Below are 19,675 nucleotides of genomic sequence, written 5' to 3'. Positions count from 1 at the left end.
TTAAACTGGAACAAACCCTCACATACACATCTAAGAACATGATATACACCCATAAAACTTTTTGAATATAGGTATTGTTTGATCATGGAGATTGATTTTTAAACAATCATAATCTATTTGCTAGGCAGAAACTGCTAATCCTGCCCTTTTGGGAGGTTTGGGGGGTTGAGGCAAGGTGTGGAGATCAGACTGGCTCCCTCTTTGTTGGTCTTCTGAAGCTCTTGAAGACCAGATTCCTTTTTTTCAGAGAGTTTTGTCTTGATGTGAATGTTGCCCTCTTCATTTTTATTTATTTTTTTGTTTAAATTGTCACTTATTTTTCAATTGTTTTTGTTTCTATTGTCTTACCAAGAAACTTTTAATCTGCATTTTTATATGTTAGCTGCCCAGGATCTTTTGAGTGGATGGCATAGAAATATGTTTAATAAATGTTCAATAAATATTCTTGTGTATAACTTCCACCATTTTGCCCTACTGACCCTGGAGCTCTGTAAATGCCTTCTCGGTTACTAAATCACCCTGATAATTTGGTATCCTACAAGCCATGATAGGAGAAATGGTCCAACCCTTAAACCTCTCATTTGCAGATAGTTCAGCTGGTGACTCCCACCTGAGCATCTTACAGAGACACCTTTGTCTCTGCTGCTATAATGCTTAGCCATTAACTTTTAATTCAGTCAAATGATAGGAGAGGAGCTGTGAAATCAAGGGGTCTTCACCCTCCATTCCCCTCTAACTATCCTGTTTACCTAGATAGCACCCATTACTGTATCTTGCCAGCCTCCATTACTTTAGAGCAACTCCATCACATTACACAGACACAACAGATTTTCCAAAAGGCATTTCATTTTGCATACTGGAGATCTTTTAAATCTGCCTTTCTTTAAACAAGGAATAGGAACCCTTGCTTTTTAAAATGTCAGTTATTTCATGGCTAATCTAACCCTACAGGATAATGGGAATAGTTATCTTCTCCTGGAGATGATACTGTAGATAGATATTTGGACCTATGAAATCACAAAGAGTCAATCCCAATTTGAGTGCATTTCCCCCTTTTTTTTTTAACCAACACACAAAACTAAAATCATTTACACCATCAATGTCTACAAAAACAAAATTAACAGCAGATACAAGAGGAAGCATAAACAATCTAGAAAGGCAGGGTCTAATGATTTTGCTTCTGGTCCTCAAAACCTTTTAAAGTTGATAGACCATATTCCATTGCAGTTGTTTATTCTTGTCTGAAAGTTTGTTCAACTCTTTTGATGGCTATGGAATGGACAAAATTTCCATTTGCTATGAAAGGGCCTAAATAGCTTCCATCAAATTTTGTCTCCATTATAAAAAGTTCTTACTACTACTACATTACTACTACTACTACTACTACTACCATGTTTCCCATACCTCCCTCTCTTTGTTGGGTGGGATTAAAAGAAAAACATCTGCCTTCTTTAACCCAGGTTCCCGTTTACTTCAGGTGGCCGCTGACTATGGAGCAGGTAAGCCACTGAGCTGGTAGATCAACCTGTTTTCTGAAGGTTTCTCTCATTGCTGTTGCAGTTCATCAAGATGATTTCTGAGTGGGAGAGTTTAAAATTCAGGTATGACAGAAGGACCATTTTCAGTCAGTTTCATCAGCCCACTTGGACTTGTGAATCAGGTTTTACATGCTTTCAGTGCTTCTTTCTCCATAAGGGTTGTTCTCCACATTCATGTGGGTACTGTGTTCCCATGCTCAGGACTCTGTTACTACTCTGAATAAATAACTCAGATGAGCGTGATATTGCTTAGGGTTTCTTGATATTTGACACTACATTTAAATCAAATTTAAAATACTCCTTGCACCTGAGGCAAGTAGACACCCATAATAAGTTGGCGGGATCTTGAACACAATCCTAATTTTCTCTCCACTTTTCTTTCAAGCTGCCACCTCATCACATTATCATGAGAACTACTAATATCTAACTACATATCTACTAATAACTACTACTACTACTAACATCTTTGAGGTTGGTTGGATCCATGTGATCTTAGTGGGGTTTCACTTTACTGTATTTTCTTAAGACTCCTTTTCCCCTGGATAACCACTAATTGATTAGTAATTTATTATACAATAAATTGATTAGCTGACTGAGCAAGGTGAAGATACACATTTGACCAAATTTATGAAATGAAGCATCTGTGAATACATTTAAAAGTTGGCTTTAGTCCATCCAGTTCAATCTTAGCCAGTATTTCAATCTGAGATTCAACTCAAAGGCTTTGCTACCAACTCCATGTTCCTTTTTTTAGACTAGCAAGATATTTAAAGCAATTATCCATCCCTCTGTTTAGGAGAACGCTAACCCTAGCATATTTTAACACACTTTTATTTATTTTATTCTGTTTGGATGCTGCCTGACACTGACTGGGCGATTTCCAACAGCTGACCTTGAAGGAAAGCTGAGGAAAATCCCTTGTGGGGGTGAAGGGACAGTGGAAACTTCAGTCCATACATCATTGCGCTGCCCATTTTATAAAAATGCATGACTATGTTTCATATCCCATTTGCTAACTAAACTTCCAGATCAGTCAGGTTTATTTTATGTGGTTGTAGTCAGTCGACAAGCATATGCAATTTCTTTGAATGGGGCCAAATGTTTTGTTTGTAAAACCTGCCCAAACCAATCATTTCTTTTTATTATTTCTTCTCTTTTTGTGCAAGCTGCCTAGAGTCACTCTGGAGTGAAGCAGCCTCTAAATCTCATAAAGCAATAAAAGTTAAATAGCTAAATAATCAATAGTTATTTTATTTGGCAAAAACTTTTAATTCCCGTCTTCTTTAAGTGGAATTATGGTCATTGGCCCTAATAAACTGACTGACCAATGCTGTGTAGGCTCCAAGGTATCTGAAGGACACCCGATCTCACAGAGTTACTGTAGAGGTGAAGAGGTAGTATTAGATATCCTGCCTTGAACTCCTATACGAAAGGCAGAATATGAATATAACAAATAAGTTAGAACCCCCATTCAGCTTCAAAATATCCTTTTTACAGTAGAAATAGGTTTTTTAAAAAACCAGAAAACCCCAAAAAAGAGCAGTTGAAATCTAGAAAACATTTGCAATAAACACCGTTTGCATCTTCTCAGGACCCCTGAATGTACTATCCAGACATTATTTAGGCAGAGCATGATTTTAGAAAGCCCATATTTTTTTTTTTTTTTAAGTCAGGTTATGCAAGTAAGTGTGACCTTTAGACAGAACCAGAGATGGTCCAAGAGGATATGAGAACAGGTTTGCTAAGTGGCCTCAAGCAAGACTCAGTTTCTCAACCTCAATTCTCCTTCTATAAACTGGAAATAGTGACAAGTTCAGCAATGCAGATAAGCAAGGAACAAGCAATGAACATGACAAAAATGCTTTTTTACAGCTAATTTACAGTCTTGAGCTACCAAGAAATGACTTCATGCAATAACAAATCACTGCCAATGTACAGTAAATTAACAGCAAGTCTTACAATTGACTCAACATGTTTAAAAATCCCTAAAACATCCTTCAGATAACAGATCATTTTTCCACTGTAGCTTATTTATGTAAGTGTGGATTATTTATTATGAACTATGAAAGACTTAAAATTTGTTTTGATCTAAGAATGGAGGAAAAAAGCCATGTTATAAAAATGGTAAACATTAAGTTTTGGTCATTTGTTGAAATGATTCTTCAATGTTTAGGGCAAAAACACTATTTCATATTCTACATTTTAATTTTTAAAAATATATATGTAGAAAAGCACACTGGTATTGATTTAAAAGACTGACCTATTAAAAAATGAATGGGGTTATAAAGGAGTGCCTACCCATTATCGTGAATGCAAAGTTGTGTTTTCCTATTTCAAATCAACCTTCTTACAAAAATACAAGATAAAAAGTAAAACCATTTTCAAGGTGAACTCAACTATTGACAACTTGGACACAATCATGCAGGGATTTTTTTTGGGGGGGGCAGCATGCAAAAGTGATTTTGCCATTGCCCTATAATTCCAAGATTACCAGGAAATGCTGTCATTTTAGACTAATCTCCCATCCAGTTACTAACCAGCATTAGTAATCTCCCATCCAGTGTTCCCTTAACAAAAAAAGTTTAACTGAGCCATGGCAAGGCTGAACCCTAATACAAGTACTTGCCAGATCCAAAATGATCAAGATCAAAGTATTAAAACAATTCAGATTTGGAAAAAAAATGTTTGCAAGATCAACCCTCCTGAGGAAATACTGTCTCTAGATAACTAGTTGGTGAAGCATTTTTAAGGTGAAGAACAGAGGCGGGTCCTTTTCTTCCACACTGTGTACCACAAATTATTGATATGCCTACTCATTGTTAGTTAACATTTAACTTGTATGGACTAATGGTGTAGCAACATGGCATTGACCCAGCGATTATTCAGGAACTGTCATCAAGAAGAACATCTACAGGAATATCTCTGTCAGTTCTCTGCACACTAAGGAAGATAGAATTATGAACTGGAATTTATGCCTTTTAGGGTTCTGTACAAAAACTCTCCTGAATGGGGAAAAAAAGAAGAAGTTACTCATGATTTTGCAAGAGTTATGATTTTGGAAAACTTAAAGCTATTTACTCCTTATTGATAGTAGTTTGAGATTGCAATCTCTTGGGGCAGGCATATGTCAACTCTGTTAGTGATGTATCACAAAGTATAAAGAAGAAGATCTAGAAATAAATGCTACTTGCAGGGTATTTAGCTTTCCATATTTTTTTTTTTTTAAGTGGAACTTCTCGATCAGCTGCCTTCATCTTCACCGTTCCATCCACGTTATCGTCGGATAGCGCTCTGTGAGGATCTTTTTTAATTGAGTGGTATGGATTCTGTCTCTGGTTTCTACGACACAGGTGACCTGGAGAAAAAACGTGTATTAAAACCATTAAACTGATTATAACAGCACCAGGGCTTTAGAAAACAGTCACACCACAATCAGTATCCTTTAGATGTGAGCAAGTCCACCATAGTCACCATTGAAGGCCCTCTCCAACATGGCTGTCGCTCAGATATGTGGATTTTAATTCCCAGAATCCCCTAATCAGCATGACTACTGCTGATAATTCTAGAAGTTGGCTTCCAAAGCAGTAGAGGATAGTAGAGCTCTCTCTGCCAGCAATGTTAGCGCCACTTAATTGTTATTCGAAGGAAATTATTGTTCCTCAAAGCAATTTGGGTTTTATAGACATTACAATTGTCAGTACAGAATTGCAATTTCCTTCTCTTGAGATGGTTTTTAAAGTCCAGGTAGGCTTATGTAAAATGGAGGTGGAGGGGTAGAAGTGATGGAAATACACAGAAACGCACACTTTTCAAAAATTAAAATATGTGCTAAAGGATTTTAGGCTAAATAGAAGGGTATATTAGAAGAGTATTGAAGCTGGTAAGATGCCCTTAAATTCTCTACCCAGTCACTTGGCAAGAAGTCCTCATGTGTGTAATGTCCCTTTATTCTCTGCTCTGCAATATTCAAATTTGGTTCAACTTTCAGTCAAATGCAGCATGGTTTGATGCACTCAACCCTTCTCAGAAAATAAACTACATTTGTAAGACAAACAAGCTATGCTTATCTACACCTCCTCCTTCTGGGACTTCATTCCAATTTCTCTCCAATAGCTCAGAATCCCAGGGCTGTAAGTTAAAATGAATCTAGGAGATGGGTTGATCCATTGATTATGTGCCACCAATGTCAAACCACTTCTGTTCTGTTGCTAAGAGTGCTGAATGGATATATCCATGAAATCACCAGAAGTTAAGCACAATCTGAAGGAGACTTGACAGTGTAGCATAGCAGTTAAGATATTCTACTAGGACCAGAGAGACCCAAATTCAAAGAAAAAAGAAGACAGGTTTCCTTTATAAAAGAACAGAACACAAAACTCTTAAACAACATGAGGAGGCTTTTGTGGGAGGGGGGGAGTTGCTGCAAGCTCTACAAGTTACTCTTTGCTTTCTCCTGCTTGTACTTTGATGGGGGAACCGTTTTGGCTATTTTGTGGACTCCTTAGTCACCCACTCCCTAGACTTTCCATCTCAGTTTGGTGAACCTCACTGTCACAGCAGCAACTGTTGCGATTATGACAGCCAGTTACAACTATCTTCATCAGTGACTTCCAGAAGGTGTTAAGCGCTGGTGTTATATCAGAGCTCACTGCAAATCCTGCCATTCCTACTCACAAAATCCAACAGAACAAACCTGGTTGCTCCTTACTCTACAGCAGCAACTCATCCCACTGAAAGCAATCCTTGGGGACAGCACTGTCACTCACACTCTTAGGAGACTATAGCAATATATGAACCAGTGTGTGGACATGACAGAAACAAGGATGGTTTGAAAGGAAGGTCTACTGATGTTGATGTACACTAGAATGTAGTTAAGTTTCCTCCCCCCCTTATCTCCTGCCTTTAATTTTCCTTATTACACTTTTCCTCCACTTTGAGTTGCTTATTCCAAAACAGAATATTTGTGTGATAATACACAGTATTTTGGAGAGCTCCTTGACCTTGCCCAGGATTAGAAATATCTTGTAGGAGTGTAATCATTTAGAGATAGAATGCTATGTTTTCTAGCATGCCAAAATAATACTGTTATATTATTGAAATATTTTTAAATGTCAAAACTGTACATTTCCTGCTGTCCTATTTAATGTGTACATTCTTCCTCCCCCACCCTGCCCAGGGTATACCCTGGAGTAGGAATTTTTGGGGTTTTTTGTGAATGGGAATGACAGCACAGCTGAGCTGCCCACATCATCAACTCTGCAAGCTCAGGGTACCAAGTGCTCATACGTGTGGGGTGTGGTAGGTACATGACACAGGACAAGCCAAGGCATATAGCCCAATGCATCATGGGTGTTTGTGGCAGGGTGTTGGAGTGCTGGGCATTGGTGAACAGTTGTAAGTTCTGTAGACTGCTTGTAAATATTGTACAGTAAAGGTCTGTGTATAGTTTTGCTACAACAGACTGTGGGCTGTTTGTTGCATCGCACACGGAACGCCACAACATGGTGTATGCGCTACCCCAACACACCCCAAACAAAATGAACCTTTAAAATAATGCGACAGATTCTTGAATCCTTTTCTGGAAAACACCTTTCTCTAGAAAAGTAAATTTACAGCATATATTTTAACATAGTATGCATCCCTGATGGTTTTGAAAGCTTCAAAACTGAGACCAATTGTGAACATCTATAAATATTCTTATATGGCATGTACCCAGCAAAATAAAATTTAGACCAGTAGAAAATTTTAAAATTGTATAGAGCTGGCCAAAACCATTTCACTGGTATTGAGCCAACCAGCCAAGTGAGCTAATGGATGACTTAATATTCATTCGAAGGTTGGCATATATGAATTTGACTGTTGGAGAAGCCAAGCATGATGGCATTCAACCCTCATCCATTTCAACGACTATGCTAAAGAACATCATCACAGAAATGTGCAGACAGCATTCTCTCTTCATTTCACAATTTATGAAGAAATCAGGTTGTACAACAAGATCTTCACAAAGAAGATTACACAGGGCAAGGACTGGAAAAAGCTGTTGACATGAGGTGGCTTGACTGAATTCATGACAAAACAATGTTTGCTTACAGTGCAAACTGTTATTTCAGTGTTTGAGCAATTAGCCTCCATTAAAAATACTTTGGACCTATTAAGCAATTTTGAGATTTGTGCAAAGATCTCAAAATTGTTGAAGCTCAAAGAGACAATCTAGTGAAGTGACACCACTTAGGGCAAAAGAATAATAAATTACAAGCCAATTAAGGTGTCAATCTGGTTACTGATGGAGGTGTGCAAGTACCCAAAGTAGTTATCTCCTCAAAGCTGATTTATTCCTTGCAGTTAAATCAGGTTGCTCTTCATATATCTTTGAAAAGCCTTAACTCCAGTAGCTGGGTCTCCAGAAGAGCAATTTCAACTTTTTGGGGATAGATTCTTCACTGGCACCATTGGCAAATAGATTTGTGTATGGCTGTGTGGCTTCCAGGTTTGTCCGGCAGTAAATGAATTTTACTGATTTTTAAGCAATCTACTAGACCACACATGTTGCTTAAAACAAAATCCTTTCTTGCCATGCTTTGGGAGGGGTAACTCTTTTGCTCCGCTCTGCCACTTTTGATTCACACAGACGGCCAAACATTAAGCCTGTCATTAATAGTATCTCCATTCCCTGCTTGTCCTTGGCTAAGCCAGGACAAGGGAGTAAGACGAATATGCAGGACGAGGCTAAGTTTGATATGGGTGAGGCTGCTCTTATCAGTGCTTTTGGAGACTTGCTCAGGGCTGAGCAAGAAGATATATCGCAAAGGTTGGACAGTCTTAAGAAAACTCTGCTGACTACTGTTGTCATTGCTGAGTTACTTCTTGAGCTTGTTAAGACCTAAAACATTGCATCATCAGCTTTTTATGGATGAGGAGGAAATGGCTGGAACACAGACATTTCCAGAGGACCAGGGGGTCAAGTCATTAGTCCTTTGTAATGATGCTGAAGAGGGTCCTTTAGATTCTAGTAAGCCACTCTATGGAAGCATAAGCTCTAAAATACAGATGAATTTACTCTGGAGAAGTAGTTGCTTGTTACATCATCTACTGTAGGTTTGAGAGCAAACCTTCACCATTCCCCTTGACACTTCCTGCATGAATTACTAATATAAATCACTGGAATCCTCAGAGCAAATTTCCTTACTTGTGTAAAGTGTATGAAACCACAGTCCTCTGATTTCTTGGGGATAAGTTGCATTGAAACCAGTAACATCCTTTGAGTAGCTACACAGAAAATCACTATTAGTAAACACAATTAGGTAGGAATTTATGGAATGCCTATACCATAATCATAATTTTATGGGTTGTAACCATTCCCAATCTGCATTCTACCCTGTTCCCAGTTATTGTCAGTACCTTGATTTCTCTCCAAGAAAATGGATGAAGCCTAACTTAATTTTACCACCCTGAGGTTCTCTCTGTGTGGTGTTGGAAAAAGGGAAAAATACAGACTTAATACCTGTATACCTAAGAGCGATTTAAGCCTTCTCACTCATAGACAGGATAAAAAAACAATATCATGGGGACAAGGAAGAAATTAACTACTGCTAGGGTATGATTGTGGCATAGTTGGGAGTAAATGGGAACTTTCTATACCATTAGTACTGTCCAATTTGAACTCCACCTTCCTGTTTTTGTAAGCATTCAACAAAAGCTTATGAAAACAAAACGCAAAATCTAAAACCAAGAATAAAATCAGTGCAATTAAAATCAAGACACCTCAAATCAAGTTAAGCAAAAAAAATACTGGATACAAATATATATATAACGATGCAGAGAATTTTAAAACTTAATTTTCAGTTGAAACCAGAGGTGTTTTTTTTTTTTTTTTTTTACTAGGACTTATGGATAGCCAACTAGAAAAGACTCATGGACTATTGGTTTTATGCATGGTAACTGCAGCGAGGCTACTATACAAACAAAGGTGGAAAAATACAGAAATACCACATGGAGGAGTAGACTTGAAAGGTGGTAGAAACTTGCTGAAATGGTTAGGTTGACTTCTCTGATTACGGAAGGAACAGTTATTTTGATAAAAGACTAGAAACTCTTTATGGACTTTTTGCTAAAATAGACAAAAATGATTTGATGGTTTCAGGATTTACTGATTAAAAAGGATTGTTTATGGGAAGAAGGGAACCAAGATACATAATTTGGGAGCATGGAAATGGTAGTAATCATGTTTGTAGCTGCTGCAAAACAGTTCGGAAATGGTTTTAGATATTTTCTTCCTTTTTGCCTTCTTTCCTTGATTTTTATTGTTTCTCGCTTTTTCTTCTAATCTTTATGTTTCCATAGTTTTTAATCCTGTATAAAATTTTATAATATATAATTTTTATTGAGAAAGACGCCTCAAATCAATTTAAAAGCCAGATACTATCCCTGGTCATGTGACAATGAATTCTGCAAATTAACAGCACAAGATGAAGCTTTCAATTTGTCACCTAAATCCATGGCCAAGTTATTTAACTGGATCTGAGCTGAACTGCTAGAAAGCCAGCTCCCTGCGCAACTCAGAAGCGTTCCATGCAGATCTTGGCACAGCTCCATTAAAATAATGAAATTCGACTATGGGATTTCCCCCGCCTTCCTTACCTCACTGGTGAACAAATCAGCTCTCATGTATGGGTGTTCTTGTCTGATATCCAATATTCTGGAACAAAGAGATTTTTATGTAAGATTGTAGCGAGTTCAGTCTCAGTTGCACACCATAGAGATAAAGAAGGAATGGAGTTTTTGGCAACATTTGTATAAACCAGTTAATACCAGTTAGAATAAAGAATCATGGAAATTAAGACATTTAGGAAAAGTCTACACCAGATCCTTATGTTGTACTGTTTCCACTGCTTAGACAGGGTTTTGTCTTGTTTTTTAAAAAAAGCATTTCTTGGTTTCTATTCTTCTTACATGTGGAAACTTTAAAAATATGAAGTTGCTATGTTTATATGATACCTTAATTTTTTTTTACATTAGTGACAGGGAACTATAGCAAGTAAATTAAATCACCTTTTCATCTTAGTCCATTGGAAAGGAAATATTGCATCCTATGCTTAAGTGTATTCTAAATATGGAGGATTATCATGGGTAAGAGTACTTGGCTTCCTACCACATCAACATCTTCACTAAAGACAAGTAGTCAAGACAACCTCAGTGTCCTGTATATGGACACATCCAGGGAGGTTCCCTGGTGATAACAGTGAATATTCTTTTGTTTCATTCAATCCTTTCATCCTAATATACAGGCCGGTAGATTATTATTACATTTTTACGTCGCCCATCTTCCCCAGGTTATGTTGCCCATCCAAGTGAGACTGCACTCATTCTAGACTACCTTGCTTCCTCGCGAGCCAAAGTCTCCAATAGCTTCGAAATATCTCCTGGACAATCAGAAACCATGATAGTGAATTTGCATACTCTGTTATCAAGAGTAAGAGCATGATCCATACACTGCCTCATCAGAGGGAGTTCCATATTTCCACTGCACACAGCAACAGCCACTCTGAAACAAGGGGAGAAAATGAAACAAACCATTTTTCTCTTTGGGAGAATACATTTCTTAGCTTGTTTTATACACTTAATAGGATCAAGGATTAAAATATACCATATGGTCCCCTTTTGCCACTCATAACATCCTTGTACTAAATGCACATTTTACAAGCCTCCAATATTTGTTGTTCTTTGTTTCCATATCTACACAGCTCCTTCCATTTATTGGATTATAGTTCCCATCAGTCTGGCCCTGGTGGGACATGGCCAGTCTCCAAATACTGCTAATTTCAGAGCCATCTGGCCCACCTGCCACTAAATCAAGGATGGAGAAAGTAGGAAGCATTTCCAGCATTTTTCCTACAGAGTCCAACTAGAGAGCAATTGTCATAGGAAACTGCATCCACGCACTTCTTAGCATCAAGGCAGTCCGAGGATTTAATTTATCCTTTTAGGACCAAATCTCAAAAATCACAAAGCCTTAAGGTAGGGTAGATTTCAAGGTTCTGTGAACTTGGATGGGGGGAAAAATGACAACTTGATTTTTACAGTTTTATTCTATGCATTTAAATAGTTATTTCTGAGAATGAGAATCTGATGAAACCTATGGATCAAAGGGGTCCATGTCACAAAAAGGTTAAGAACTCCTGGTGTAATAGATTTTTAAAGGATTTCTAATGTACAGGATCTCAATAATGCTAAAACTAAAGGATGTCTAAGATATACACTCAAAAAAGTATTCCTGAAATGAATCAGCAGGTAAACTTCACATTTCCAAACTGTATTTTAAAATGTTCCCAAACCAAAGTCATTGTTTTGGAATGTCCCATCAAGTGGGCAACTACAATGACCTAAACTCAGATGTTTTAGTTTGGCTTCATTTTATGGAATCAAGAAAATCTGAGGAAATTAGCCAGCTTTCCACCATCAACCTCAAGAGAAGCAGCAGCAGCTTGAAGCAGAAGATGCATTTCTGTTGTCTTGGACATAAATGTCCTTTTGCTTTCTGGATGTTGAGCTTGACAACTGGAGTCTAACAGGGTGTGTCCAAGCAGTTTTTCTGGTGAGAATACAAAAGTATTTTTTCTTGTCTGAGACTTCTTGGTAGTCTCTCAACCAAACATTGGCCAAACCTGGCCCTGTAGGCTTTTAAGATCAGCCAAGGTCGGTCAGGAGTTGCCAACCCAACTGCAGAAAGATAAATCTCCATTGAGTCAAACTCAACTCTTTCTGGGAGGTTTTTTCAACTCTGCATTCTAGTGTACAGCTTTGAAATTCCTTGGGTGGTCTCCAATCCAAGTACTAATGTATCCCAAATGTATCAATACTATACAAAACTGAGCTTTTGGAGAATTCTGTACCTTTTGCCCTTTAACTCTGGTAGCTGCCCAGACACAAGAGCAGCCAGTCCAATGGCTCCTTCTGCATCGACAACAGCACGTTCATATTCCAGCAACCTCAGCATAGAAATCAAGATGTCCTCTTCTCTGAAGGAGGAGAGCAGCAGTGTCAAACAGAGGGCTGCAAGCATGGCACTTGATTTCTTAATTATTCAAAAGTATTGCACCAAACAAAGCAACAAGTGAAGAGACAAGGCTAATCTTCGTCTCGCCTAATATCAAAAGGTCCCAGCTCTTTTCTGTAATTTTAAATAAATGGATCTTGCTTCAGTCATGTTCTGCCTATGTTTCTCCTTCATTCTGTCAAGGATTATTCAAGGGTCTGCTTCTTTGCTACTGAATGTGACACATGGACTCTGCCTGTGTCACAAGGAGCATGAAAAAGCTAATCATGATCACATTCAAATTCAAATCAATGGGCAAATTTAGGCCTTAGTGAAATTGTTGAAGGCAACAGGACCAACTCAATGTGAGCCTTTTGTTAAAAAAGTGTTTTTACTGAATTACGTCTTTGGCTTTCCAAACTCAAATTGAAACAAATGCTTAGAGCAGATCTATCTGGAAGTTCTTTTGGTGAGGTTTGGAACCTGGTAGCCATTTACATATATAATCCAGACACTAAACATCTAATATGGATACCTAAAGCAGCCTAGAATGAAACAAAATGTAGAAATCTAGAAACTGCCAGGAAAAAAAGAATAGTTTTAAATACAATTATCTAGATGGCATATGCGGGGAAAGGAGAACAGACTGGCTTTATATGAAAGGATTTTTCAAAAGAGATTTACTGAACTAGTTAAAATAGTTTAAGCATTACAGAACACTTGGGCAAACACTTCCCAACATGTCATGAAAGTCTCACACTACAATCAAACTTATCAAGAAATACACTTATTTCACCTTCCACTGTTTGATAATCCAATCTTTATTAAATTGGACCGTATGGTTTACATCAAAGGCACTTGCTGGCCTTTGATTACAAAAGGGTGGGGAGGATTCCTTCTTGACTGCCTCCCCCCTGCCCCGGTTAATTTCCCTACAGTTTGTGTAATGGGTTCTCCTGAATAGATTCCTTCCTCCTGTTCTGTTGGGCAGGATGGGGGTTGGCTTCATTTTCCAATGGCCTTTTTGGGGGTGGGTACATTTTGCACAACTTGTCTGCACCGGGTTTAAGACTTAGCAGCTAGCTGGCTTCTGGCTCAATTCCTAAATTGGTTTTTCAGATTTGGAGGAGGTGGGGCTTCATTCCCATCTCCACACTTGAAAATAGATGTACAATTGAAACCAGAGGTTTTCTTTTTAGGTATGATGGACAAACAGATGGAAAGAAAACATGGGAATTTATTTCTTTATACTGTAACAGCAGTGAGATTATATAAGCAGAAATGAAAAGAAAATTACAAATACCTACAGCTGAAGAATGGATAGTGAAATGAATGGAACTGGCAGAGATGGCAAAATTGACTATGATTAAAAAAAGACTTTGACTGGCTTTGTTTGTTTGGAAACCACTCAGACTCTTTGCTTGAGACTGAAAGAACTGAAACTTTAATTTTGCGGTTTGATGACCAATACTTTTCATAATTATAGAAATACTTTATATCAATAAAAGGTAATACAAAATAAGTCTGTATTAGTTTATTTTAAACATTAGAATAAGAGGTGAATGTATTATATATCTGTGCCTGCACCAAAGAAAGTTCAAAGTTCTTTTCTCACTGATTTAAAATTTCTTTTCTGATCTTTTGTTTTCTTATATTTTACTCCTTGCTGAAATTTAATAAAGTTTTAAAGAAACATACCAAAAAATGCCACATTGGAAAAAGGCTTTGTGGTAGTAAATATCCTTCAAGAAGCTCCGTGGTTTGAGCTTAAAAGAATTATACTCATATATAGCATAGACAGCTTGCAATTTCCCAAATTACAAAGGAGTTTTATTATTTATTCATATTTATATAGCTGCCCATCTCACAATCCAGTGACTCTGGGCAGTGTACACACTTAAAAACGAAATATAATTTTAAAGTTTTAATATTAATATTAATTTAATATTAATTTGTATAAGACACAAAACTAAAAACAGAACAAAAAAACAATTCAGAACTGAAACTCAGATGTGGGGTACTCAAAGTTTAAAGGACAAATTACATAAGCAGGATGCAACTAACCATAAATGGCATATGCATATGTAAAATGCAAGGTTTTCTTGCGGTAACTAGAAAAAGGCAGGGACCTTGCATTTAGCAGGATCCAAATGCACCTCTCAGGGCAAAGGGAAAACTGCCAATGTTCTGTTCCCTAGAACCAACAAATCCTTTGTTTCTTCTCACTCCAATATTTCTGGATATGAATCAAGCATTTCCCAGTTAGAACCTCCCTGCTATCAATTTCCTCCTTTAAACTCAGATCTATTTTGTACTCAAGCCAGAAAATCCAAACTGTGACTTGGCTTTTAAGATCACCTGGAGGTGCCCAGGAAAATAACCATCTCAAATACTAGTTCTTCTCAAAGTAGGCATTGCCTTTACATACCTCACTGTTACAACTTTATCAACCCCACTCCCCGTCGGTTGCAAAGAGTTGGTGCCAAAAGAATATCCACTCATTTCTGAAAAACAAATGACGCAAAGACAAACAAGGAATACCGCTGGTTATAAATAAATACTAAATCAATGCACAAGGCTTGACTACTTTACAATCTATGTTAGAATTCAGGAAAGGTTTTTTGGAACGTCAAAATAGGGCAAGTTTCTTTCAAGGTGTTGCTGGCTATTCTACTGAGACCAAGGATAACGACCAGTCAAAAGAGTGACACAAAGCAGGACATAGAATGGGGTGGTAAGGCAAGAGGATTAGAAGAACCAGAGGGGTAAAAAGGTGTAAGCCCAGAAAAAGGAATTAAGAAGATGGAAGAAATGGATAGAGCTGCGTGAGGATCACGTTTTGAAGCGGCCACCAAAAGTACTGCTATAAGTCCATGGCATCAACATTAATGCAAAATATTCTGACTATATTCCTTGAAGTGATGACACTTTCACAGTGGAATTTAGTGCTTTATAAACTATTTTCCTACTTGCCTTTGAGGCACAGGCACGGGGGAGAAGGGGCTCTTGGGAGAAGAGACTAAGCCTTAGGAAGACAGATTGAAGGAACTGGACATGTTAAACCTTGTTTGAAAGAGACAGAACCCTCTTTAAATCCCAGATAGAAGTCACAGGATGCATCAGGTGTAGCTCTAGAGTGCAGGATGTGGGAAGGCAGATACCACTGGAATATTATGAGAAAAGAACTTTCCAACAGGAAGAGCAACTGCAAGTGGAACTACCATTGCTGGAAAACTATCAGCTGGAGTAGTTTAATTAGATTCCTGCCCTGAGTAGGCACTCCATGACCTAAACAGCCCCTCCAAGCCAACTTTGGGTTTCTGTCATCCAGCTGCAGCCCAGGATAAGCTGATGAGTTGCAGTTACTAAAAATGCTACATCTTTACATGCTGTGCAGAGTTCATTTTCCCCATTTTTATCTTTTGCATGTTTCTATATTTAAAAGGAACCTCAAATAGGTACCATTAAAATAGGGCAACCAGCTTTTCTTTTTCCTCTACTTTTTAATTTTTTTGTTTTACTCTCAGCAGGATAAGAGACAAACTACCTATAGAGGCTCTAATCAAGAGTTACCCTATTTCATTTTTTAAAAAAGATGCTATGGAAATGAAGTGCCTTATATGAAGTACTGTAGTACAGAATGTCTTTACTTTTCTTGCTGCAAAAGAGTAAATAGGTATCAAATCAGTAATGTATCTTTTAGTTCTCTGCCTAATTGGCCTAAAGTGGTGCTTAAAAATCAGATTATCACTTAAACCAAAGATTGCTATGGGGAATGACCAGTTTCTGCAAGTAAAACCAGCATTTACTATATGAAATCAGTAGTGCCTGCAACTCTTTCTGGTAGGAAATCAAAAATCTAAAACAGATGTTCTTGCCTTTCAAAGAAGAGTTTGCAACAGGAAATCTCTACTCTCTACAACTCAAACTAGAGTTTGCTATAGAACATAACAAGAGAAAATAAATTCCTTTTCTCTTTCTTCACTATACTTTTTTTCCTTTTCCACTTTTCTGCACTCTTTTTTTGTAGCTCACATTAGTTTTTATCTGTATAACTGTAATGCTTAATAAAAATTTCTGTGTTAAGCTAAGCTTCTGCAGCTCAAACAAGTATTTGATGTAGAAAAATCACAAGTCTGTCCATTTAAAACAAAACTTCAGCTCCTGCACTTTAAGGAAGCCTTTACTGTCTGAAAATCCTGCCTTCCTAGCCCCCACCCCCCCGCCGCTCCAAATCAGCATTTTAACACACCCCACAAACATCACCCTACAATGTTTCTCCGCTCGCAGGCTCGAAATTTATATTTGATGGACGACGCGCCTGGTCTTCACCGACCAGTCAGGGCGCAGCCGGGGCGGCGCTGCATCCTAAGGATTTTCAGCTGGAGAATTCCACCCCTTTCCCTCTGGGGGGCTGCGCTTCTTGCGCCCTTTAAGCGACAGCGCGATTTCTTTGAAGGTTGAGCAAAGAGAGGATATATCCGGAGAAACTCGCTCTCCTTTTTTTTTTTGATAGCAAGGGACTGGCAGCCTCTCTGCAAACTTTTTTTCTCCCACCAGAGTAACTCCCCAAAAAGTTGCTTCGTGTTTTTTAAAACAAAACTGGATGAAACTGGCGATTCGTGACTCTTCTCGTTGCTGCAGAAAACGACAACTTGCCTTTAAAAATCCTCCTTTTGCCAAAAGAGTAATTGGAAAGTTTTGCTCTCTTTGTGGCGTTGTATTTATTTATACATTTTTCTGTTAATTGGCATGGCTAATTTTTTTGTTTTTTAAATGCTGCCAACCAGAGTTTGTTTTCAGGCAGACAGCTGCCTGGGCTCCCTATTGAAAAACATTGCGCAATTTAAAAAGCCACTGTTTTTCCTTCTTAATTGTTCTAGTGTAAAAAGGAAAAAAATAATAAAGGAGGAAAAGGCAAGATGGTCTAACAAGAGCAGAAGTGCTGTTGGTGATCCAGGAAGACCAGTTGTCTAATAAACACCTTGCAAGGGCATCCACAGTGCTTTAATCACATGATAGCTGCTGCCATCTTGACTTTTTTGACTCCCACCCCCAAGGATACCCTTCTGGTTTGTTTAGCCTCCCAGGGTTGACAACCCCTTGCATTCTTTTTTTTGGGGGGGGGGGGATAATCTCTGCTAAGAGAACTCCAGCAAACACTAATGCATTTTGTGGTTTTTGCAGCAACCAATTTGCAGATTCGTCCTATAATGTCTGTTTAAAAATCATGCAGTGGAACTTCCTCTTTGCAGAAGACTGAACTCTTAGATTGATAGGCTAGGTAACATTTGTGTGATAGAAGCTCCTTCTCTGCAAATATCGATGTAAAACATATATCCGTGATCTACTGTCAGTTTTTTTTGTATACGCCAGAGATACTGTCAAAGGCATTTTTTAAAGAAAGAAAAACTGTGGCTCAACTTAGCAACGGTTGATCCTATTGTCAGATTTCAACTGTAGGAAGCTAACATCAGAATTACTCCAAATATTAGTTATACATATAATTCTTAAATCTGTTGCTCCTGTTCTTTTTATAACATGGTGTGTGCAAAAGCTTTGCCAGCGGCAAACTGCATTAAAAACGACTCTGATGAGTTGCTTTGCCTAGCCATCTCATCATGAAATGGTACCATCTTTTATGACTTAGAATGACATAATGTACACCAGCTATCTTTAGGTCTTTCTCCACTGCTGAGCTGCAGTGCTCTTCACCCATCCTTCAGCTGGGAGAAATCTCTACCTGCATGAAATTTGCTTTCCCAGTTGCCAATTTCTCTCCAGCCTCGATTGCCTCTCTTCCCAGTCACTCCAGTCTCCTGATTTCCCTCCAAAGTCATGGGGACCAAAACCTAACAAAATTTACACGCCTTAAGACTGTCCTTGGATGGGGCTGGAAGAATAGGGAAAAGTCTGCATAAATGCTGCTGAACCTGTCTCACACATGGATTGGGGAGTGGGATGAAGACAAAGTTGTGTGGACACAAAAGAGGCTCTCAGGAAATATTTGCACAACGGTTAAGGTCAAGAGGGAAAAGACCCAAATCTCTTACCTCTGTAAAACTGAAAGCAGCTTGTATAGGCCTGATCTTTAACAGGTTGTCCCTTCTTTAATGACTGCTGTGCTACAGGGACATTCTCCAGTTCTACACCCTGAGAAAGAGGAAACAAATCGGGATGGTGCTTGAGTTGAGCTCATACCTATTGCCCCTGCAAACCTCAGTATCGTATCCATTTCCACAGGTTTCCAAATGTTCTATAATACTCTTTCCTCTTTCAATCTGGCAAGGGACCTCTTTGGGTCTGCTGCAGAAACTAAACTCTGCACTGGGCAGAAGACAGTGGGAGATATTTGGGGGTCCAGGTCTGCACAGGAATAGACTCCGCATCATTACAGGTGAAATTAAAGTGTATTCCAAAACACAACAAGCACTTTCCTGCTGCTGCACATTATAAGGGACAACCCTTACATAACATTGGTTTATATTTCTGGAAAGGAGAAGACATTTACAGTATGAGGAACTATGGTAGTTCCCCGGCACTAAACCACCAAGACAGAAAGAAACCACCAAAAGTCATAACTAACATAACTTAGCATATTTGCAAATGCATTTGCTAGACTTTTGAGAGCTAGTGTGGTGGTGCGGTTAAGGTGCTAGACCACCGGTGTGGAGATCCAGATTCACCTCCATCCTCTGCCATGGAATTCACCAGGATCTATGAAGTCAGGACTTCTTTCTCAGCCCAAGATATCCCTCAGGACTTTTGCTGTAAGGATAAAATACAGTTACTATAACTAGGCTGCAAAAGATGGATGACCATAGAAGGTAGCAAACAACTTTTTGTTGCCATCTAGTGATCTTCCAGATTTTTGCAGTCCAGATATGGGAACTCTAATCAGAAGACCTGTAAGGATGGAGGGCAATTTTCCAGAACACTGTTTTGTTACATTTTCTGCCAATGGACATTTTAAAGATTCCCTGTACAATAGTCAGTTCTAAGATGGCATCTTTCTCTCAGTTCCCTATGCTTGGTTGCATTTGAGAACCAGCGTGGGGTAATGGTGAAGGTTTGGGACTAGGACTGGAGAGACCCAGGTTCAAGC

At 38.4% G+C, this 19,675-nt stretch overlaps 1 protein-coding gene across 3 annotated transcripts in view; it reads right to left on the bottom strand.

The window, feature by feature from the left end:
* Positions 1–2,831: 2,831 nt before the first annotated feature.
* Positions 2,832–19,675, bottom strand: part of LOC103052365 (uncharacterized) — a 32,700-nt gene continuing 15,856 nt past the window's right edge. For all 3 annotated transcript variants that reach the window (XM_088130152.1, XM_025167895.2, XM_088130150.1), the window contains 6 exons: positions 18,624–18,723; positions 14,999–15,074; positions 12,428–12,553; positions 10,912–11,079; positions 10,176–10,233; positions 2,832–4,893 (listed from right to left, as the gene is read on the bottom strand). In XM_088130152.1, coding sequence (XP_087986278.1) covers positions 4,795–4,893; positions 10,176–10,233; positions 10,912–11,079; positions 12,428–12,553; positions 14,999–15,074; positions 18,624–18,723 — 627 coding nt within the window. In that variant the 3' untranslated portion in view covers positions 2,832–4,794. The remainder of the gene's footprint in view (positions 4,894–10,175; positions 10,234–10,911; positions 11,080–12,427; positions 12,554–14,998; positions 15,075–18,623; positions 18,724–19,675) is intronic.

This window comes from Python bivittatus, unplaced genomic scaffold (assembly GCF_059951505.1).
Source record: "Python bivittatus isolate LINGU-HERP-01145 unplaced genomic scaffold, Pbiv_v1 ctg000050_np1212, whole genome shotgun sequence".
Classification (NCBI taxonomy): domain Eukaryota; kingdom Metazoa; phylum Chordata; class Lepidosauria; order Squamata; family Pythonidae; genus Python; species Python bivittatus.
Note: the sequence above shows the minus strand (reverse complement) of the source record. Positions and strands in the feature narration are given on the sequence as shown.